Raw genomic sequence first — 23,815 nt, 5'->3', positions numbered from 1 at the left:
AGCTGACGGGGGTCTGCCCATGTCATTCCGGCATAAACTGAACGGACACGGATGTGACATCCATCCCATTTGGCTCCGATAAGCGGGGGATCCCTGCTGATCATAACAGACTCGGCTCTGTGTGAAAGGGGCCTAAGGGAACAGAAATTTCCTGTTTACATAAGTCGATATATCCCATGTTGGTTCAAACCATCCTTTTGAGCAGCTTGTTGGTAGGGGATAGCTAAAGATACATTTTTGAATGATGGCCTTTATAGGCATAACACAAGTATATATTAAAAATAAAATTTATTACAAAAATAGAATCAAGACAATTACATAAAATTTCATAAATTATTCACAAAATGTGCCTATGAGAATAAACAACGCACCACCTACATACATACAAAGTACTTATCAAAAAATCAGAGGACCAAACAGATCACTCTACAGTAATGAGAAAAATTGAAGAGGTAGTGTGTCATATTAAAACTCCGCTCAAGGGGATAGCTACCCTTTTACACATCAGACCCCCCGGCATTCCTTTTGTATAGCATGGGTTACCCTTGTTAATTGGATGAGCAAAACACATGATTAGGATATAATACACACGTCTTTTATCTTAAATATTAACTTTAGGCAGGCCATAGATTATGCGATTTTCTTTCCTGCAACCGTGGGTTGTGGGAAAGAAAATTGCTGGATTCCACCATCAACTATAACTGTGTTGATTAGGGAATCCCTCCCGCAGAGCTATTGTATTCTCCCGGCAGGGGTGCGTGGGAAGCCATCCCTGCCGGGAGAGCACAGTGATTGTTACTAGCAGCTATAGCTGTTGGCAATAATCACAAGCCAAAAATCCAACATGCTGATTGTACTTTACTAGACTTGGGTACAATCAGCCTGCCCATAGATGGTTTGAAAACATACAAAACCGTTTTAACAGCGCCACAGGTAAATCACATCAATCAAGAAATAATCAAACAATGGACTGCAGCTTTCTCAGTAATGACATGAGTCAAAAATGGAAGGGTAAAATTAAGAGCAAGATTAATGCAGGTCCGCAATATTCTGAAGCATAGAATGTAGTCCTCAATATAATATTAAATCTGTTGAATATGTTTGTAATCATACATTATGTGCAAATATGCAAATTAATGTGTGTAATTATATACACTGTGCAAACATGCAGTGGAACTGATTTTATATGTAAATAAATCAATAATATTTATAATGGATAAATAATTATATAAGTGGTATATATTATCACCAATCTAAAGTGCAATGTGTTATGTGCATTGAAAAAATAATAAAACTTTTGTAAGTGGTATATATTATCACCAATATAAAGTGCAGTGTGTATGTGCAAATCTGCATCTATAAACTATGACACATAGATGGTTTGAATCTCAGGCAGTCCCTGCTGAACCAGCCTGAGATTCTAACCATCCGTGGCCAGCCTTATTCATCTGTCCTGATGAATTGGACAATACTCTGTGAAGTACATTAATACTGACCCCTCAAGCGCCAGTGGGACAACAGTGAAAGTCAACTGTACGTCAGTGTGATTGCATGATGTACAGTAAAACCTTGGTTTGAGAGTAACTTGGTTTAAGAGCGTTTTGCAAGACAAGCAAAATGTTTTAATAAATTTTGCCTTGATATACAAGCGATATCTTGATATAAGAGTAGCGTCATGTCACAGCTCAGTAAAAAAAGGAGAGAGGAGTCTCTAAGAGTAGCAATATGGTTACATTTAATGAAGGTACAACATTTAGCTACTTATTGCTACACTTAGAGGTGCCTGTCTTCTCTTTTATACCCTGTAAAAAAATGCTTTGATATACAAGTGCTTTGGATTACAAGCAAGTTTCTGGAACGAATTATACTTGCAAACCAAGTTTTTACTGTATAATATTAGAAAGGGAAGAGGTTGAGGGAAGAGATGAACTAAAGGTATGAAATTATTTTAGAATTATTCATAAAAAGAAAAATCCTGTTTATGGTGTTTGGATTAAAGCTAAATTTATTGAGATCCAAAAAGTCCCTAATTTTTTTTTTTTTTGTGTGTATAGTTTATTTTGATGCTTTTTTTGTGCTTTTGGTGTTAAGGTAATAATGGAGCTTGCACATCTGTATCTTGCTCAAGATGACATTGACTCATGCCAGCAGCAATGTGCCCTCTTATTGAAGAATGACCAGAACAATGAAGCTGCTGCAATGGTAAGTGCAAACTACCTGATCTAGGATATATGGTAAACAAAACATACCCGTTTCTTTCAGATTATCTGGATATGAAGTGTTAAGCCCCGTACACACAGGTCGAATATTGGCTGGTTCAACAGAAACTGACTGATGTTTGGCCTATGTGTACAGTAGCCTGTCCGGCTTCTGTTGAAGAGGCATGACTGAAAAAAACATCTGCATATTGACATCTGATCAGCACTCTCAGCCAATGGCCAGACCCTGGCAGGAACTTCATCTGGCTATCTAAAACTTAAAGTCAGCAGCTACAAGTAGTGTAGATGCTGAATTAAAAAAAAAAAACAAATACCAGCCCATGAAGTTCAGTGCTGTCTTCCTTACACTCCAAGTCCTCACAGCATTTCTTTACTTCTGTGCTACTGTTTTGAATTTGGGGGCTGGCTATCACTTTTGATCACTTAAAGCTGCCCCCCAGCTGAAGCTCCGCTGCACATTTGTGAAATTGGATTCCTGTAGGGAAACTGTCCTGGAACCTGCAAACAGAACTTAACATGTAGCTTTTAAAAAACAAAAAATAATAAAAAAAAAAACAAAACAGTTACGTAATTTACATGGCTTCATATTAATTGAACTGTCTTGTTAGTCCATTTAGCGATACATGTAATGTGTTGTGATTTAAAGGGGTATTAAATCTTTGTTTTTTTCCTAAAATAACAAACATGTTATACTTGCCTGCTCTGTGCAGTGGTTTTGCACAGAGCAGCTCCAATCCTCTCCTGCCGGCGCTTTTAGCTCCTCCCCCTTGAGCAGTGCCCCCAGAGAAAGCCGCTTGCACTGGGGACACCACTGCGTGCTCGCTCCTGATCCAACGCACTATGGGTCCATATGACACACAGAGATGCAGCTCGCACTCTCCACCCCCTGCTCTCTCCTTATTGGTTTACTGGCTGTGACTGACAGCAGTGGGAGCCAATGGGCTCCCGCTGCTATCTCAGCCAATAAGGAGGGAGAGTCCCGGGACAGCCGAGGCTATCGTGAACATCGCTGGATCGGAGCGAGCTCAGGTAAGGACTGGGGGGGCCGCTGAACACATAGAACATAGAATGCATGAAGGCAAAAAAACCTTCCAGCCTTTAGAACCACATTAAACTGCATGCAAACACTAGTAATGTATTTCTTATTTGCTTTTTTTTTTGTCAGTTAAACATAAAGTTGAAATCATTTTGTTATATCTGTTCAATAAGTGTAAAAACATACATGTTGATCCTGCCAGAAATCATGCAAGCTGGTAGCTCCCAGTGCACTCTGTTCTGTATTCTTATCAGCTATTTTTTTTGAACTACAAAACACCTCCCTTCAGTGTTGTGGAGAAAAGAAGAGGGAAGGTGTTCTGTACCCCTGCTGTAAGGTGACACGACTGCACCTCCAGTCATTCTGTATGGTGTGCATTGTCACCCTAAGACAGGGAGCGCATTACTTGCAGGATCACCAGCTGAGAATTAAGGAAAAGTCTGAAAAAGAAAACAAATACAGAAACAGCATCCAATGACTGGTAAGCTGCAAAATATTACATGTTTGCTTTGGTGTTTAGATACACTTTAAAGCTGAAGTATAGGTACACAATAGGTCTCAGGACTCTAACACAGGACTCTGTGTTTCTCTCTGTGAACCCCACAAAGAAAAAAAGAAAAAACTGTCTCCATCATCCAGAAAATCTCTGAGGCTTTGATCAATGCAAGTGAGCAGCTCTGTTTTCTGTTTTGTAATGATGCCTTTACACTAATAAGACTACTTTATTTGGTTCTGCTGGGCTCTTCTTTGGGGCATAGTAGTGACCCACTGTCATCTTGTCATCTTTCATAACAGCAGTCACAGTGTTGAACAGGCTGTGTCTGTGCCTTGCTAGGATACATGTATAAAAGTTAAGGGGCATTACTGGGCGTTCTGCATTATTATGCAGGTTGCAGCATGTAACACACACCAGTGACCTGACCTGTGTGGTGAGAACACTCCTTGTGGTACAGAAAACTTGTGCCTCACTGTTAGGCCACTAATAAAAAGGGCTGATGTAGTCAGCGGCAATGGGCTGAAAAGAAATTTCAGAAGTAGAATGTAAACATTTCTCAGGCACCAAGCAGGTACTGCCTTGGAATTTGGAATTTGAAGATACAGCACACAGAGAAGGAAAGAAAGTCAAGCTGGGTACACACACACACACACACACACACACACACACACACACGCAAGCTGTTTGAGCGAGAAAAAAAAAAAAAACCCTGACAGACCCCCATATCAACACAAGCAATATTGATGCAGGGATCTCTCCTGACGTCACCTCACCTCCACCAGAATACACTGATCAGCGCTCCCAGCCATTGGCTGTGAGTACTGATCGAATGCTGGTTTTCCAGCTGGACCATTCGACAAAAACTGGTTGTTAGACCAGCTTCTGTTGAACAGACAGCTATACACACAGACCGAAAGTCAGCTGGTTCCTGCTGAACCTGGCGATTTTTGGCCCATGTGTACTTGGTTTTAGACAACACAGGATTCAGGAATTACACTTCCAGCGACCTAGTTATGTGGTATATGAATTCTGTCTTCTGGACATTACAAGGAACTTGGATCAAGGTAAACTAGGTGGAGTTTCTTGATTGAACATGGTTGCTTGAAAACTTAGCAGTCTACTAATAGGACTTAATGTGTCAGTAAACCCACATAATAAAAAACTATTAATAAATGGGGTACTACTACATGCTGTTCATACTCATTTATTTTCTGTGTTCTGTAAAAAAAAAAAAAAAAACCTGGTTGATCGCCACCTTCTGTTCATGTCCCCAGTTCAACTAGGGATTTTTCAGCTGTGGTGGCAGCTTTGCACATGCTCAGTTTATAATGAGTTTCTATGCTGAGCATTTCCTTCCTATCACATCTGAGCAGCCCATGTGACTATAGAGTCACACATGTGGGCATATACACAGTGGTAAATGACAGCCCACCCCCTCCACCCTCCTCTATGCCCACTCCCTCCACCCTCCTCTATGCAAACTAACTAGCTAAACACAATGGGGGTGGGATATTACAGGTAAATTAGTGGTGGCCTTACCTCCCTCTTATTCTAAGACACAGGCTGGAGGGTGGGTGACATAGCCTGTGACTGGCAGAAATCCGCCTACACCATGTTATTACCACAAAATAATAAAGATTTGATTTCAAATATATATTTGTATGCCAATTTAAAACAGTTTATTGATATTATTCATTTTTATGCTGTATTCCATTTTTACTCCAAAGGCTGTTTTTTTTTTTTTTTTTTTTTTTTTAATGTTGTGAATGTGTGAATATGTGACCAGCAGCAGAGGACTAGAAGCTCCTCCTGCTTATGTTTCCCTGCTGGGAAAGAGCTGGGTCATGTGACCATTGTATATTGATCAGGAAAAGGGTACTTAGATTTTATTTTTTTTAATAATTACAGTGCCATCATCCACATACAGAAGTAGACGGGACAATGTAAATTAAAAAGTGTGTGTTTAGTATCACTTTAAAGAACTGTCATTACATTTTTGTTGCATTGTAGTGCTTCGTCCAATGTAGCTAATTGTTTCCTTAGTCTAGGGAACTGAGGTTCCCTAAGGCAAGTTAGAAAATCTTACTTGCCCCCTTCCTTTCCCCACACGGCAAAAAACCCACAAGAGCTAGGATGGAGACAGATCCATCACAACTGCAGTTTATCTCGGCTCAGAGCACTTTGAAACAGCTAGGTTGCCAAACTTATATTGGCCAGGTTGGAGATTTTCAGGTAGTCAGTCACACATTGCTATCAAAACTAAACATTGCACATGGATGCATGCAGCATACCAATGTATTTTTCTCTCTGTTTACACCCTGCAGATGATGGCAGATCTGATGTTCAGGAAGCAAGACTATGAACAGGCCATGTTTCACTTTCAGCAGCTGCTGGAGCGTAAGCCAGGTAAGTGTCTACGCTGTTCAAATGTGTTGTCCTTTTTCTGTTAAAATGCCTTTGCAATGCTCCAGAAGTAATGTGGTCATAGAAGAGAAGATTTCTCTCTTAAAGTTGAGTTCCACCCATTTCTGTGTTTATTAAAATTCAGTAGCTACAAAAAGTGAAGCTGCTGTCTTTAAATAAACGGATACTCACTTGTCCCATGGTCCAGCCTCGCTTTTCTCCTCTCTGCGGTGACGGCATTGCAAGTGTTGCGCGTTCTGAATGGCCGGGCAATCTTCTGGGACCTGTGACGTGTCCCAGAAGGGAGGGAAGGGGGAGAGGAGAACTTCCGCTCTGCGCCATGAGCGGGAGTGGGAGCTGGATACCTGTCAAAACTAGGTACCCGCTCCCCACAAAAAATGGGGCATGTCAGGGGGTCAAGAGGTCTTAAAGTGGAAGTTCCACTTTTGGGTGGAACTCCGCTTTAAATAATAGACCAAACCCTTTTTCAGTCATTAGAGTGTTTGTGAGGTCAGATACTGTTGTTGGATGAGAAGACCTGGCTCACAATCAGCATTCCAGTTTATCCCAAAGTTTCTTAATAGGGTTGAGGTCAGAGTTTTGTGCTTCTCCACACAAATCTCATCAAGCCATGTCTTTATGAAACTGGCTTTGTACACAGGGGCACAACCATGCTGGAAAAGAACAATTTTTTTTTTTTACAAAGTTGACAGTACAAAATTGTCTAAAATGTCTTTGTATGTTATATCATTAACAGCATCCTTCACTAGAAGCACCTGAAATCAATCATTTTTATGCCCCGTACACACGATCGGACATTCTGACAACAAAATCCATGGACTTTTTCCGATGGTTGTTGGCTCAAACTTGTCTTGCATACACACGGCGACACAAATCTTGTTGGAAATTCCGAACGTCAAGAACGCGGTGACATACAACACGTACGACGAGCCGAGAAAAAGGAAGTTCAATAGCCAGTGCGGCACTTCTGCTTGATTCCGAGCATGCGTGGAAGTTTGTGCGTCGGAATCGTGTACACACGATCGGAATTTACGACAACGGATTTTGTTGTCAGGAAATTTGAGATCCAGATCGAACATTTTCCATCGCAAAATCCGACCGTGTGTACGGGGCATAAGGGTTGTCCACATATTTTTGGCCATATGGTGTATCAAGAAATCTTGCCTCCAAACCATAAAGGGATCTCAGTGTTATGCTTTAGTAAAAGGGCTGTAATGAGCCCACAGTTGGGCAAATCATTTACAGATGACGATAGGTGAAAGATCTATCATTAATTGTATTAATGGTTTGAAAGTTAGTTAAATTTGAAGGTAGCCAAGGAACCATTGTCCAAACTTCCATAGAGTTTGTGTACAGTAAGTAAACTATTGATATATAAATCAAAACACTGTGTGTTGTATAGAGGAGAAAAGACCCTTCCTAGATTGGGGGGGGGGGGTATGCAGAAGAAGATGAGATACAAACTAAGAGGGGGAGGGGAAAAAAGGAGGGAAAAGCCTGTTAGGCCAGTCACCCAGTCAGGGATCACTCAGTGTCAGCAAAGGGAGCAGGTACAGAAAGGTTCTACATACAGTTGTGCTCATAGGTTTAAATACCCTTGCAGCATTTATGATTTCTTGGCCATTTTTATATATATATATATATATATATATAAATATATATATATATATATATATATATATATATATATATATATATAGTATGTTTACATACCCTGGCAGAATTTATATTTAGGATTTCTTGCCGTTTTTCAGAGAATATGAATGATAACAGAAAAAGATTTCTTTCACCCACGGTTAGTGTTTGGCTGAAGCCATTTACTATCAATCGTGTTTACTCTTTTTAAATCATAATGACAACAGAAACTACCCAAATGACCCTGATCAAAAGTTTACATACCCTGGTGATTTTGGCCTGATAACATGCACACAAGTTGACACAAAGGGGTGATCTGTTTGCTTGTAATTAGTGTGTGTGTAATAGATCAAGGAGTTTTTGGACTCCTGACAGACCCTTGCATCTTCCATTCAGTGCTGCACTGACGTTTCTGGATTCTGAGTCATGGGGAAAGCAAAAGAATTGTCAAAGGATCTGCGGGAAAAGGTAGTTGAACTGTATAAAACAAGATAGGGATATTAAAAGATATCCAAGGAACTGAGAATGCCAATCGGCAGTGTTCAAACTAATCAAGAAGTGGAAAATGAGGGGTTCTGTTGAAACCAAACCACGGTCAGGTAGACCAACTAAAATTTCAGCCACAGCTGTCAGGAAAATTGTCCGGGATGCAAAGAAAAACCCACAAATAACTTCAGGTGAAATACAGGACTCTCTGAAAACATGTGGTGTGGTTGTTTCAAGATGCACAATAAGGAGGCACTTGAAGAAAGATGGGCTGCATGGTCGAGTCACCAGAAGAAAGCCAATGCCACAAAGTATCCTGCTTACAATACGCCAAACAGCACAGAGACAAGCCTCAAACCTTCTGGCACAAAGTAATTTGGAGTGATGAGACCAAAATTGAGCTTTTTTGCCACAACCATAAATGCTACATTTGGAAAGGAGTCAACAAGGCCTATGATGAAAGGTACACCATTCCTACTGTGAAACACAGAGGTGGATCGCTGATGTTTTGGGGATGTGTGAGCTACAAAGGCACAGGAAATTTGGTCAAAATTGATGGCAAGATGAATGCATGAAGTTATCAGAAAATACTGGAGGAACATTTGCATTCATCAGCCAGGAAGCTGCGCATGGGACGTACTTGGACATTCCAACATGACAATGATCCAAAACACAAAGCCAAGTCGACCTGTCATTGGCTACAGCAGAATAAAGTGAAGGTTCTGGAGTTGCCATCTCAGTCTCCCTGACCTCGATACCATTGAGCCACTCAGGGGAGATCTCAAACGTGCAGTTCATGCAAAACAGCCCAAGAATTTACAGGAACTGGAGGCTTTTTGCCAAGAGGAATGGGCAGCTTTACCATCTGAGAAGATAAAGAACCTCATCCACAAATTATACAAAAGATTTCAAGCTGTCATTGATGTTAAAGGGGGCAATACACGGTATTAGAAACTGGGGTATGTAAACTTTTGATCAGGGTCATTTGGGTAGTTTCTGTTGCCATTATGATTTAAAAAGAGTAAACACAGTTGATTGATAATAAATGGCTTCAGCCATACACTATCCAATGAGTGAAAGAAAAGTTTTTGTGTTAGCATTCATATTCTCTGAAAAATGGCCAAGAAATCATAAATTCTGCCAGGGTATGTAAACTTATGAGCACTGTATAAGAGGGAAAACTCATAAGAATATATGCGGTACAACCAGATTGTCCAGGTCAACTGAAAGGTGTCCGATTTGCCATTTTCTCAGGAGACCATCCTTTCCATATCACATATGGCATCAAATTCACAGGCCCACTCCACCAGTTTCTGGTAATAATGGGTTGTGCTGCTGTGAGGAAGTGACATAAGGCCTCTTTTGAATTATCTGTATATGACCCATTTATCCACTAGAGGATGGTGAGTTGAGGGGTATTCGCTACTTTATCCCCCACTTATTTAAGACATTTCCCTAGTATTTTTTTCCAGAATGAGATGATCAAAAGGCACGTACTCCCATGTGGGTCATGTTACCAGGGCTGTCTGGCATCTCCAACATGTGTTCAGGGTGAATGGGTCCATATTGTGAAGTAATGTAGGGCATCTATACCATCTGGAAAAGAGTTTATAATTGTGCTCCTGTGCTCTGGAGTATATGGAGGTCTTATGAGTGAAGGTCATTATCTTTTCCTAGTCTGTGTCATCATTGGGTATTGCTAGTTCCTCCTCTCACTTGAGGAGAAAGTTTGATGGTGAGGGGTAAGATTCTTTCAGTAGCAATTGGTATACCTCTGACAGGGGGTGCGCTGGTCATTCGGATACAAGTAGTAAGAACTCTAAATCTGTATAAGGTCTGTCAATGGTCAGTGATGGAATAGATAGAGCTCCAGGAATTCTGCAATTGAGAGTATTGGAATCAGGCCTTGAAAGGAGCGTGGCATTAAGGTAGTAGTCTTGTCAAGGGTATCAGTTTTCCCTATGTCATAGCCTGTCGAAGATGAGGCTTGTCCTCCTTTTCTCAAAGAGGAATTGGGTTTAGTAATGTTGGGGAAAAGGCCAAACAGAGGCATCATTGGACTGGGCATAGGGGAAATGTTGCCCTTTGATACATAGGACCCTCAGATCTGTAGTGTGTTTAAAATCAGTAATGAAAGAGAGTCCTTAGGAGGTCTGGAGGTAGGTACGGAACAGGGCAGGGTAGTGATGTCAGGAGTAATAAGGTAATTCTCTAAGGTGGTCTATTGTTACAGGTGGCAACATAACCTCTTTTTATCATAAAGGAGCTATTACTCTTTAATTTGCGTTCCAGTGTGGTCTAAGAATTATACAAAAGTCAGCTTGCAGTACAGGTTGACTTACTGTATGTTTTAAAGTAAAATTCCAGACAAATTGCTAAGTACACCATTCAAATGCATATCTTTTTATTGTTTTACCCCAGAAAATTTAGAATTTTGGGCAGCCATTTTTGTGATAACCATCTGCTAGTGAGAATAGGCCCTCTGCAACTTCTTGGTTTACCATTACTGTTTCTTTGATTGGTTTTACGTTTTCCTTTGTCACTGGACAAAGGTTTAATGCAGTCATTGTCCAATGAGCAAGCTAAATCGTAGGTGATCTAGTGTGTTACCGCTCAGGCTGTTCAGTGTACAAGAGGTACTTACTGTACATTACAAATGACTGACCAGAATTACAAATCCTTTGGCAGGTAAAACAGTAAATATACAGTATGTGTATTAAGCTGTTTGCCCAGAGTATGGGCAGTGTGACACTTTGCCTGGCCTGTCAGCAGTAAATCCTTAATATTTCCCTTTACAGATAATTATGGCACTCTCGCTCGTTTGACTGACCTGTTGAGAAGAGCTGGGAAGCTTGAAGAAGTCCCGAAATTTCTAGATCTGGCTGAGAAGTATTCCTCCAGAGCAAAGCTTGAACCTGGCTTTCATTATTGCAAAGGATTATACTTGTGGTAAGTTTGATATCCCAGCTGTAGGACTATCGGGCTATTTCTGTAACCCTGATGAATAATCACTTGTCTACTGGGTCAGTTTTTTTAAAAAATTTAAACACGTAAATCTGCATTAAAAAAAAAAAAAAAAAACTTTAAACTCAAACATTTTTATATATTTTTGAAACAGAGGCCCCAGAGTATAAAATGTTTGCAGTTGCAATTTTTTATGTTGCACAATATTTGCTCAGTTTTATTTTCAAATGCATATTTTCAGGAAAAAATACACTAAGATGAGTTTACGTGTACACAAACTCAATGTGGTTCCTAATTTAATTGCAGAATATAAAAGATGGGGTTGCATTGAGTAAACAAATACCCAGCATGCCAAATCTTAAAATTCCACACACCCAAACTGCAGCTGGGAGGCTGGATGTGGCCCTTTGCTTGCCTTTTTCAGGCCCTTGGGACACTGTTCCTCCCACTGATAAAAGGCATAATTCCTGTCACTAATCACAACAATAGGGTACTATTCCTACCACAGACACCAACAATGGGGCACTATTAGTTACATAGTAGGTGAGGTTATAAAAAGACACAAGCCCATCAAGTCCAACCTATGTGTGATTATGTGTCAGTATTACATTGTATATCCCTGTATGTTGCGGTCATTCAGGTGCTTATCTAATAGTTTCTTGAAGCTATCGATGCTCCCTGCTGAGACCACCGCTTGTGGAAGGGAATTCCACATCCTTGCCGCTCTTACAGTAAAGAACCCTCTAGGTAGTTTAAGGTTAAACCTCTTTTCTTCTAATTTTAATGAGTGGCCACTAGTCTTGTTAAACTCTCTTCTGTGAAAAAGTTTTATTTCTATTGTAGGGTCACCAGTACGGTATTTGTATAATTGAAATCATATCCCCTCTCAAGCATCTCTTCTCCAGAGAGAATAAGTTCAGTGATCGCAACCTTTCTTCATAACTAATATTCTCCAGACACTTTATTAGCTTTGTTGCCCGTCTTTGTACTCGCTCCATTTCCAGTACATCCTTCCTGAGGACTGGTGCCCAGAACTGGACAGCATAGCATCAGTTCCACTGACACCAATGATGGGGCACTATTCTTCCTACTGACATCAACTAGGACAGACCCCAACAATGGGGCCGTATTCTTCCCACTGACACCAGTGATGGGGCACTATGCCTTCCCCTGATAACAATAAATGGCACTATTCCTCTCAAAGATACCAGTGATGGGCACTATTTCTTCCCCTAATACCAACAATGGCAATATTCCTCCCACTAAGATCAATTATGGGGCATGCTTCCCTCCAATGATACCACGGCACTTTCTACTCCCACTGACCACAGTCCAGCCTCCTTAGAGTCTGAAGGACAGTAAATTGGCCCTTTTGTTCAGAAAGTTTTGAGACCCCTGATTTAGAGTTAACTATGAATTATGGCCCTTAAATTATTGCTCTCATTCCAATGATCGTGGCGATACTTTGCATGTGTTGTGCAATCGCCGTTCACATGCTTGCCCTTACACATGCATTGTAGGAAGTTGTGTGTGCAGGGCGACAGGGGTGCTTTTTATTTTTTTTTACATATTTTTATTTATTTACATTTAAAAATGTTTTCATTTCATTTGCTATCACAAGGGGCTAACAAGTCTTGTATGCGATAACATTGGGCAGGTGATAGGCTGTCTTTATAGTGACATCAGGGATCTATTGGACTACCAATATCTCCCCTGCCCTCCACTGCACACTGCTTAAGCACATTATCCAGGGAATGACAGCTCTAAACCCTGAAGTGATAAAATCCTTGTCGCTTCCGGGTTCATTTATTGCAGAGGAGATTAAGGAACATCCTCTCAATCAGCATCCTGAAGCCATTGACCAAAGTCCTGGACTCCCCAATGGGACAGGAGAGTATGGGAATCGCCACGGGCTGAGCTTGCTTTAAACCCTTTACTACCAGGACATTTATAAACCTATCTTGGTAGACAAAAGTTAAAGCGGAGTTCCACCCAAAAGTGGAACTTCCAGTTATCTGCTTCCTCCCCCCCTCCGGTGCCACATTTAGCACCTTTCAGGGGGGAGGGGGGAACAGAGAACTGTTTTTGACAGGTACCCTTTCCCACTTCCGGGAGACTGCGCCGCGGCACTGTCCCTCGGACGTTTGGCCCACCTCCCCCATCCTCCGCCGCCGAGGATAATATATTTGAAAAGAGTGTGGGCTTCTTATGAAAGGATAATTTATTTAACACCAATAACATATTTCGCGATGAATGGTCAGCTCTTCAGATAAGAGGTGTAGCACGAGCTCTATGGCAAATGAAGGGATGCAGAAGGGAATAAGAGAAGCGGTAAATAAAACTCCTCCTGCGCTCGCCATTTGTGTTTTGTAACCACCTGTAATGATGTAGACCATTTTCATTTACCCCCTCTCCATTCTCTCCTGTAGCCCTTCATTCACCATAGACTTTGTGATTCTTTTCTCATCTGAAGAACATTCTTCAGAAAAAGTGTTATTGGTGTTATATTATCCTCTCAAAATAAGTCCGCACCCTTTTGGTTATATATTGGTTCTACATTATCGTCTCTTTGAAGACTGCGCTCCACCTACGGGCATCTCTGCTACATCATGGGCTTTTTTGATCTACTTTAACATTTGTGACTAGGTAATGGTCAGAATCAAGCTGCTGGGTGAGCACCCTAAGTGTTTTTAGTTTTACACATTGAGCATGAAAAATGAAACATTCCCCCGTAATTCTTCCCCCAGCACTTGCAGCTTACAAGTTACAACCTACAATGCTACTGGCTCCTGCTGCTTCCCTGAACTTCTGGTTATCAGTGTAGGTTGACACAAGTCTACTCCCTGCATGCAAGAAGGGCTCCATAGACTGCTGCAAGAGATAGGAGCCATCCTGAAACTGGAAACCTGGGGCAGCAGTCATTATACTAGTTTACAAATGGATCTTAGGCAAGGATTAAAAGATAAAGAAGCTGCATACATAGTACGAGATTAAATCAGCTGCTGAAAGTTCATAAAAAAACCAAGGATTTAATATCACTTTAGGTGCTACTTCCCTCGTTTCTCCATTACCATAATGATCTTCTCCTAGTAATGCCTCACTGTAACCTGCCTCTGTGAATCAACATTCTTACATAAAAATATCTGTCATATGATATCATTACTTTACTATATATTCTTATTAGCAGTCATTTGGCATTGTTTAAATTGTGCTCTGTTTAATAGCTTTCTCTTACATGTACGTGTGACATAGATGAAACCGTTCGTATGTTCTTCTTTTCCCCAAGGTACACGGGTGAAGCTAATGATGCCCTCCGACATTTCAATAAAGCTCGTAAAGACAGCGACTGGGGACAAAATGCCATATATAATATGATTGAGATCTGTTTAAATCCAGATAATGATACCGTGGGCGGGGAAGTGTTTGACAATTTGGATGGCGATATAGGGTAAGAAATGTATTCTAGACTGCTTATTATTTAAAGGCAAGTTCAATCCAAAATGTGTAATTTATTTCTGAATGGAGGATAATGAGATAAACGAAACTGTCGGAATCTTAGCTACCTCTCCTGCCATTCTCTAGGTCTAATGTGAAAGCTTCCCCATCAACCTTCACTTCCTGCTTGTTGTGTGATTGTTTCTGAAGTCATTTGGTTTGAAACACTGAAGCAGACAGGCACTTATGAGCATGAATGAATTGTGTTTTCTTTATTTTTTATGCTCAGGACTAAAAAAACAAACACTTTATTATGTGTGGGTATACTGATCCCTACAGATGGTTTGGACACTATTGTATAGCAAAGTCTATGGTAGTCCAAGGTGCTATATCGCTTATACATATATTTTACAACAAAAGGATTTGAGATTTTTTAGGGAACCACTAAATTAAAAAAACATAAAACCGTAATACTTTTTGAAAACTTAAAAAAAGCAAATAAAAAAAGCAATAAATACACTGTGTTACAAGAAACCACAGATCAATACACGTCATATCCTTCCAGTTAATCAGATCTTGACTGATTGTTACTTGTCAAACACATTTCGATTTCTAGAAAATGTTTCTAGAAAATCTTCTTCATGGATAAGATGGGTGGTTGGTAGTCACAGCTAGAAGCATATACAAAATCAGCCAAGATTTAAAACTGTGACATCAAGGTGATTGTGGGTAACACACACAGTGGACAAGCCAGGCAATTAGCCTAATAGTTTATTGTCATCCTCTAGGGCCCGCTGTGATTGTTTTTTTCACAGGAGGTTATCTGAGTGCCCCACAATGAAGAAGGTACTAGGGCAGACACTGGAGTGAACACCCTGATGAGTACTATGTGTGCAGGGGCAACAGTGAGGATTCAGAGCTCCATTAGGTCAGAGAACAATTAGTGCTGATCTCATTTGACCGAGTAAGCCAGTGGGTCCCGCTAGGGAAGGAGAGGGAACATGACACTAATGGGTACCAAATACCACTAATGGTCCTACATGTCCTACTGGAAAATAATTGCTCTGAGAGAGAGGGTGGGGGCCAGGGTGGGACACAGACCCTGAGGCCAAACTGACACAAACTAGAGCAAGAACTCTTGGGTTGAGAAGGCCACAAGGGGGCAGGGGGAGGTCTGTAAACCTAAAGGAGTGCTCTCTGCATCTGGATGATTGAAGGGCACAATAACAAAGGACCCACGAAGATTAGAAACATTCCTTCATTTGGAAAAGTGGGGGCACATATTCCTGCTGAAGATTTCTTTGCTTCAAGCATACTGTCAGAGAACCAGGCTTAGAGTTTTGGTGTGCCTACTCCAGGAATGGGGAATGCTTTAACCTTCAGTGATTTTCATCATGATGTCAAGGGTAGGTCCAGGGCCGGTGCTACCACTAGGCAAACTAGGCAACCGCCTAGGGTGCACTGCTGCCTAGGGGCGCCCGGCCACTGGTCTCCCTCTGCGTCTGCATGCTATGCAGGCTGCAGCATGTAATTAACTCAGTCTCAGGCAGCTGCTCCATCTGACCGGTAGTGTAATTAGAGGCACAACGCAGCACTGGAGCCAGCGCTAGAGGAAGCAGAGCCGATGCTTGCTGTATAGCGCCACCTCCTGTCACATGGGCAGGGCAAAGGGGGTGGAGTCAGGGGTGGAGCCAATGGGGCAGCAAAATGAGGTTTCGCCTAGGGTGTCAAAAACCCTTGCACCAGCCCTGGATAGGTCTGAAAAAGTGGCATCCTTCACAGACCAAGTGAGTCAGTCACTCTTTGGATACAGTATCTGCCCCCCAGGTCTCTAACCAAAGTCCTTTGTGCATCTGTGTGGACATCAAGACCCATTTTGGACACAAGCTTGAATTGATGAAAATGATTTCAATATACAAATACCATACTGATGACCCCACAATAGGGATAAAACTTTTTTGCAGAAGGGAGTTTAACAAGACTCGTGGCCACTCATTAAAATTAGAAGAAAAGAGGTTTAACCTTAAACTACGTAGAGGGTTCTTTACTGTAAGAGCGGCAAGGATGTGGAATTCCCTTCCACAGGTGTTGGTTTCAGCAGGGGGCATTGATAGTTTCAAGAAACTATTAGATAAGCACATGAATGACCACAACATACAGGGATATACAATGTAATACTGACATATAATCACACACATAGGTTGGACTTGATGTACTTGTGTCTTTTTTTCAACCTCACCTACTATGTAAACTAAGTGTTAAAGGTATTCTACTTGTTGGTCAGTAGCACTCCTAAAGAAAAGAACACCCTCTATTGGCCTAATGGTTTAAATTAAAGGTAAATGAATGGTGCTGGAAAGCGTTGGCTGTACGCAATAGGCTTTTAGCATTAAAGACCAAAAATAGTCAAAGTGTAAAAAGTCCATAGGCTAATAAGGCATGAAGTCCATATAGGAGTCCACATAAAGTAAACCCTGCAGCATCAGTAGCAGCACCCCATGGAGTGGAGCAATGACTGTAAGGATACAAGACGAAATACAAGGGGGCCTCCAGACTAAGTGCAGTATGAGAAAAACCAAACATATTTATTAAAGCCAATTAACAACTCACATGTTAAAAGGAGCAAACAGGAATGTCACATGGTCTAAGGCATGATGTTATGGTGGTACCATGGTCATCTCTGAAGGGCTTACAGGGCAGGGCTCTGTGTTCCTGTGGTTGATGTATCTGGATGTCAGCCAAGAAAATGCCAGCTCCAGACTGTGAAAACCAGCATAGAGAGCGGAAGTCAGCGGACTGAAAGTGGCGTTAGAAGCGCACTGGAATTGGTCAGTCTCCTTCTGACATCACTTCCGCTCCAGCGACTTCTGTGCTTCATGCTGGTTTTCACCGTCTGGAGCCTTTGTTTACTCGGATCACATACGGATATATCTGCCACAGGAACTTGGAGAAATATGTTAAATTGGGCACATAGTCTTATGTGACTGCAGTAGAGGCCTATAATAACAAAGTTTCATCCGATGAAGCTAAAGGTGACTCCAATGAGGTAGACCCCATAAATATAGGGTAGAATTCCAGCTTAACAACATCAGAAGGCATAGGGTAACCATCCCTGGATTTGTTAGGAGAGCATGAACTGGGGGTCACTTGTAACAGGACTGTCACCTTTGTGTCCAGACATGTTGAGTACACCTGGTGGTATTGCAACTAGCTCAAGATACAAGATAAGGCCTTGGGTATTTACAAATCCCCAGCCAGCTTGTGCTTGGGGGATCTGAGAGCTGGAAGTGTCCAAAGTTACTTTAGACAAGCAGTAGAACAGACCAAAGATAGGAGTTCTATGTGACTCTTTGCAAAGCAGTTGCAACAACTTTCTCGATGCTGAATGGGGGAAAAGTGCCACACTTCACCAAGTGGATGACATCAGCACTCAGTCCTTCAGAGTTAACTCCTTCCAAGATAACCATCGGAAAGGATGAATTTTAAAGGTGTCCAGCAGTACAAAAAGAAAGGTAGCACCTGGTGCTCAGCCAGATCGGCTTACTCACTATGTGAGTGTTCAGAGACAGGGCAAGCACATAGGCAACGCCAGCAGTTCTGGACCTGAAAAGATCTCCATGGCTAAAGTGTAACCAGAACTGTGTCTGGAAGGTGCCTAATGCAGAACTCAGTGGCTATAGGCTCTACCAGGGTAGCTTCACAATGTCCAGTCCATTGGGGTCTAGGTAAAGGCTGATCTGGATAACTGCTATGTAGGAATCTTGACTGAAGAAAAAAATTGAAAAAACAAAAGCCGGCAAAATTGGTTACACTTTCCCCAGCAAAGCTGAAGAAATTATGTCCATCCTCCTAAAGGCACTATTAAAAGACTGAGGCATGCTGGGAAGAGATGGAGTTACCCTGGGCTGGCCTACAGGTTTTTTTTTTTTTTTTTTAATGACCAGCGTCAAATTCTTTTGTAGGCACCAGTATTAACCAACAGTAGATGACTTCCCATGTCCCTCAACGGATGAGAAAGAAACAAGTTTATTACAGCAATATATACAAATATCTGAAAGTCTCAGAAGTCGAGTACTGTAGATATTTGTGATAATGTGGTGATACATTCTAAATACATGCTAAACACAGCTAACTTTCTCTCCTGGCGATATATACTGCTAACTTTCAATTTTGTGCCTATTTATAAAAAAGGCTATTAACACAGAACAGTGGACTTATACACGTTCCTTCTCATAAATGAACATGAAATTCTGTTTTGTTTGTCATTTTGTAGGAACTCCACAGAAAAGCAAGAGTCTGTACAGCTTGCTGTCAGAACAGCAGAGAAACTTCTTAAGGAGTTGAAGCCACAAAGTCTCCATGGACACATCCAGCTTCGAATTATGGAGAACTATTGCCTGATGGCAACCAAGCAGAAAGCCAATGTAGAGCGCGCTCTAAACACATTTACTGAAGTGGCAGCTGCAGAAGTAAGATCCTTCTATCTTTATAATGTGTGCTTGTTCTCTCATAAAAAAGCTGAATCATTACATCATTTCATCCCAGCTTACTCTGGTGTCCTTTCCTGCTTAACACAGGTTATGTTTAAACAGACTACACAAAATAACTTCAGTACAATTTCAAGAAATAGCTCTCAAGGAAAAAAAAAGATATTTATTTTTAAAATGTATTGATTTTTAAAGTCCATTTCTGGGCAATCTTTCTTCCACCCACTCATACAAAAAAAACGTACCTAGCTGAACGTAAGCTTTAAATGATAGGAGCATGTGGAAAAATTTGAAAAATAGGACTGGTGTGCATACACTGCTCCATAGAACATCATGGCTGAACAAGGAATTCGCTTTGCTAACACTGAACCGCCTCTCAGCCAATCAGGTGCTCGGGTCTGTTACCTGTCACCTGATTGGCTGAAACATCAGGCGCTGTGATTGGATGCCTGATAGAGAGGACGGAAGAATCGAGGAGCGTGCAGGACACCGCCGCTGACCCGCTGCGAGACAGGTATGTGCCGGGCGATGCACACTGGCAGCATTTAATGGGGCACAGTAGTGGCAATTGATGAGCACAGTGGGTGCGTTTGATGGGCACAGTGGCTGCGTTTGATGGGCACAGTGGCTGCAATTGGGCACAGTGGCTGCGTTTGATGGGCACAGCTGCGTTTGATGGGCACAGTAGCTGCGTTTGATGGGCACAGTAGCTGCATTTGATGGCACAGTGGCTGCAATTGATGTTTTGGGGGTTTTTTTCAGTTTGTTTGCGCCCCCCCCAAAAATTTTGAGCACCAGCCGCCACTGCAAGTTCCACAAAAAAGCCTGGTTACAATATGCCCAACAACACCTTGACATGCCTCATTGGGCTTTTTTGTGGCATTGGCGCAGTAAAGGCTTCCTTCTGGCAGCTCAACCATGCAGCTCTTTTTTGTTCAAGTATCGTTGAATTGCGCTCCTTAAAAACAACCACATCGTCTTTTTGGAGAGCAGCCTGTATTTCTCCTGAGGTTACCTGTGGGTTTTCTTTGTAGCCTGGGCAATTCTTCCACCAGTTGTGGCTGCAATCTTTCTTGGTCTTCCTGACCTTGGCTTGGCATCAAAAGAGCCCTGAATTTTCCACGTAACCACTTCACTTCAAAACCAGGCACTCCCCCCCTTCCTGCCCAAGCCAATTTTCAGCTTTCAGCGCTGTCACTTTTTAAATAACAATTGTGCAGTTATGCTACACTGTACCCAAACAAAATTTTTATCATTTTGTTCCCACAAATAGAGCTTTCTTTTGGTGGAATTTGATCACCTCTGCGGTTTTTCTTTTTTGCTAAACAAATAAAAAAAGACAGAAAATTTTGAAAAAAAAGGTTTTTCTTTGTTTCTGTTAGAAAATTTGGTAAATAAGTAAGTTTTCTCCTTGATGGGCATTGATGAGGCTGCACTAATGATAAAGTGGCACTGATAGGCGGCACTGATATGCAGCACTGATGGGCACTCATAGGTGGCACTGGTGGGCACTGATAGATGACACTGATATGCATCACTGATGACACTGGCAGGCATTGCTGATGGGCACTGATTGGCATCTGCCTTGGCACTGGCATCTGCCTGGGCACTGATTGGCATATCCCTGGTGGTCCGGGGCGGCATACTCTGAGGCTCCGAAGAAGAAGGTATCCCTTTAAAACGCATCAGCCAGCAGTGGTTCGTACGTCCTCTCTTCCGTCATCTGGAGACTGCTATCACTAGACGGATCGCCACAAGTTAAAGGCTTTCATATTGCCGTTCCTTTTATAGGCTTGTGAGTAGTTTTATTCTTTCTTTTAATAAACATATCAAAGGATACCGCACAAGGCTGGTGCGCCCTCTTTTTTTCTATTTTCTTTCAAACTTTTGAGCTCAACTGTATTTACGGATGATGGAGGCCACTGTGATCATTGGGACTTTCAATGCTGCAGAAATTTTTCTATACCTTTCTCCAGATCTGTCCCTCGATACAATCCTGTCTCGAAAGGGCTACAGAGAATTCCTTGGACCTCATGGCTTGGTTTGTGCTCTGACATGCACTGTTAACTGTGGGACCTCATATAGACAGATGTGTGCCTTTCCAAATCATGTCCAATGAACTGAATTTACCACAGGTGGACTCCAATCAAGTTGTAGAAACATCTCAAGGATGATCAGTGGAAACAGGATGCACCTGAGCTCAATTTTGTGTGTCATGGCAAAGACTGTGATACTTATGATTTTTATTTTTATAAATTTTCAAAGATTTCAATCAAACTTCTTTCATGTTGTCATTATGGGGTATTGTTTGTTGAATTTTGAGGAAAATAATGAATTTAATCCATTTTGGAATAAGGCTATAATATAACAAAATTTGGAAAAAGTGAAGCTCTGTAAATACTCCCTGGATGCACTGTAGGTAAAAGTGTTACATTTTATTTACTCAGGTCGTCATTTTAAAATGGAACTAATCCCTCCTATCCTTTTTTGGGCAAGAAGGCTGCCATCTTCGCCTCGGATCTGCAACTGCCATGCCATGTGATCAGTTATAACACCAGCCATTTAATGGTTTGACAGTTTGGTTGAAAGCGCTTTACCCGCGCTTTGCCGTTGTTTCTTTAGCTGCGCTTTTCGCCCGCTACCGGGGCGCTTTTAAGACCCGCTAACGGCCGAAAAAAGGTTAAATGGGCAGAGGCGCTTTAGGAGCGGTGTATACACCGCTCCTAAAGTGCCTCAAAGATGATGCTTGCAGGACTTTTTTGAGCGTACTTCCAGCGCACCGCTCTTTTTAGCGATATAGCGCCTGTAAAGCGCCTCAGGGTGAAAAGGTCTAACTTTTTTTTTTTTTAAACCGATAAATTGATGGGTTTAGTTCAGCTTTAAAACCGTACTCTGCTATTCAGCTAGACCAGAGTTATTTTTTTTAATTAGCAAAAAAAAAATAACATTTATATATTTATATATACACACACACACACACAAACGGGCTTGCTGCAGCAAAGGGCAGTAATCCATATTCACTAACTGTCAGCTATCTATACTGTTCTGATTTCTCTAATAGGGTGAAAATGAAAATGTTATCTATTGCTCCAGGTTACTGCATATCTTTGTATTATACTAGAGTAATTGTCTCTCACTCTTCCAGAAAGACCATATGCCGGCACTTTTGGGAATGGCCACTGCTTACATGATCTTAAAGCAAACCCCAAGAGCAAGAAACCAACTGAAACGCATTGCAAAAATGAACTGGAACCCAGCAGAGGCAGAGGAGTTTGAGAAGAGTTTACTGTTACTGGCAGACATTTACATTCAGTCAGGCAAATACGATATGGCGGGCGAGTTGCTAAAACGCTGTCTGCGACATAATAAGGTTTGTAGCCAACAAAGCGGGAATTGTGTTGCTGAACCTCATACTAAGATAAGGCATGCAGTTTTAGTCTTGACAAAGACACAGTATGGTCAACACTTGCTATAGTTGCACTGTATGTAATGTCGTCTGACAGTTCTGCCCTGACTGCTTAGATTGGATGTCAGGTTTGACCCTGTCAAACAATAAAACAGACAAAAGCTATTATGATTAATTTCTCTCTGTGTTGATAAACTGTCCGAAATTCGCTACATGGAAAGCCTTTTGGCCCCCTTTTGTCCAAAATCCTTCGATTGAAATGGCAAAGAAGCCTGCTGGAAAATATGCAGCTGAACACAAACTGCATTCACTCAGATGAAGGCGGCTATCACAATATAATAGGCACAGCGGGGGATTTGTCCATCCTCACTGTATAGCGTGGATAAAGGAATGAGTTATATTTTTTAATTCAGCCTGCACAGAAACTGCATCCAGTGTGATACAGCCTCTGTTCAGGTATTCGACAGCCGCTGGTACTGGTTGTCTGAATACAATAGGCACAGAGGGGGATTATCCTTCCTCGCTGTATAACGTTGAGGGAGGGATCTGTTCAGTGGCAGCCTGTCCATAAGGGGCGCATGGTTGCCGCCCTACTAATCTCTATGCGCCCGGCCCCTAATCTCCATGCGGGGCACTGGACGCATAGAGTTCTAAGGGTTTTTTTTTTTGCGAAGCACATGATTAGACCTGGAGGCTATAATTGGCTTTAAAAAGGGCGGGGCGCAGAGCACTGCGCCCTGAGCCCACCCACTTGTGACAATAGCGAACCAACATTCGTTATCATCTTCCTGCTTCTCCTCCCTGCCAATCAGGACAGGAAGCAGGTCCTGAGACCAGATTGGCCGAGAGGAGAAGCGACCGGATTGGCCGGGAGGAGAAGCCAGGGAAGCCGCCCGGGACCTGAATGGGGTAAATGCGGGGGCGGGTGAGCGTGGCTGGCGAGCGGGGCTGACGCTTGGTTTGTTTGCTGCCCCCCTCAAAAAAAATGGAGCATCAGCCACTAAGGATGAGCTCTGGCGTGCTCGCACAGCCCACGCGCAGAGCCCGCCAGGAAGTCGGTGCTGCGCTTATCACAGGCAGTGAGACATCCCGATGCGCGGCTGCAGAGATCGGGAAATGTCTCACTGCCTGTGATTAGCGCAGCACAGTGCTGACTTCCTGGCGGGCTCAGCACGTGGGCTGTGCGAACACGCCGGAGCTCAACCTTATCAGCCACCACTGGATCTG

General features: G+C 42.1%; 1 protein-coding gene across 1 annotated transcript in view; it reads left to right on the top strand.

Annotated features, from left to right (window-relative positions):
• The window catches only part of TTC21B (tetratricopeptide repeat domain 21B), a 134,067-nt gene that overhangs the window by 92,633 nt on the left and 17,619 nt on the right, over positions 1-23,815 (top strand). The window contains exons 21-26 of the mRNA XM_073633965.1: positions 2,092-2,202; positions 6,076-6,157; positions 11,095-11,245; positions 14,547-14,708; positions 18,969-19,164; positions 22,328-22,552. Coding sequence (XP_073490066.1) covers positions 2,092-2,202; positions 6,076-6,157; positions 11,095-11,245; positions 14,547-14,708; positions 18,969-19,164; positions 22,328-22,552 — 927 coding nt within the window. The remainder of the gene's footprint in view (positions 1-2,091; positions 2,203-6,075; positions 6,158-11,094; positions 11,246-14,546; positions 14,709-18,968; positions 19,165-22,327; positions 22,553-23,815) is intronic.

Source organism: Aquarana catesbeiana, linkage group LG06, assembly GCF_042186555.1.
Source record: "Aquarana catesbeiana isolate 2022-GZ linkage group LG06, ASM4218655v1, whole genome shotgun sequence".
In the NCBI taxonomy this organism is placed as follows: domain Eukaryota; kingdom Metazoa; phylum Chordata; class Amphibia; order Anura; family Ranidae; genus Aquarana; species Aquarana catesbeiana.
Note: the sequence above shows the minus strand (reverse complement) of the source record. Positions and strands in the feature narration are given on the sequence as shown.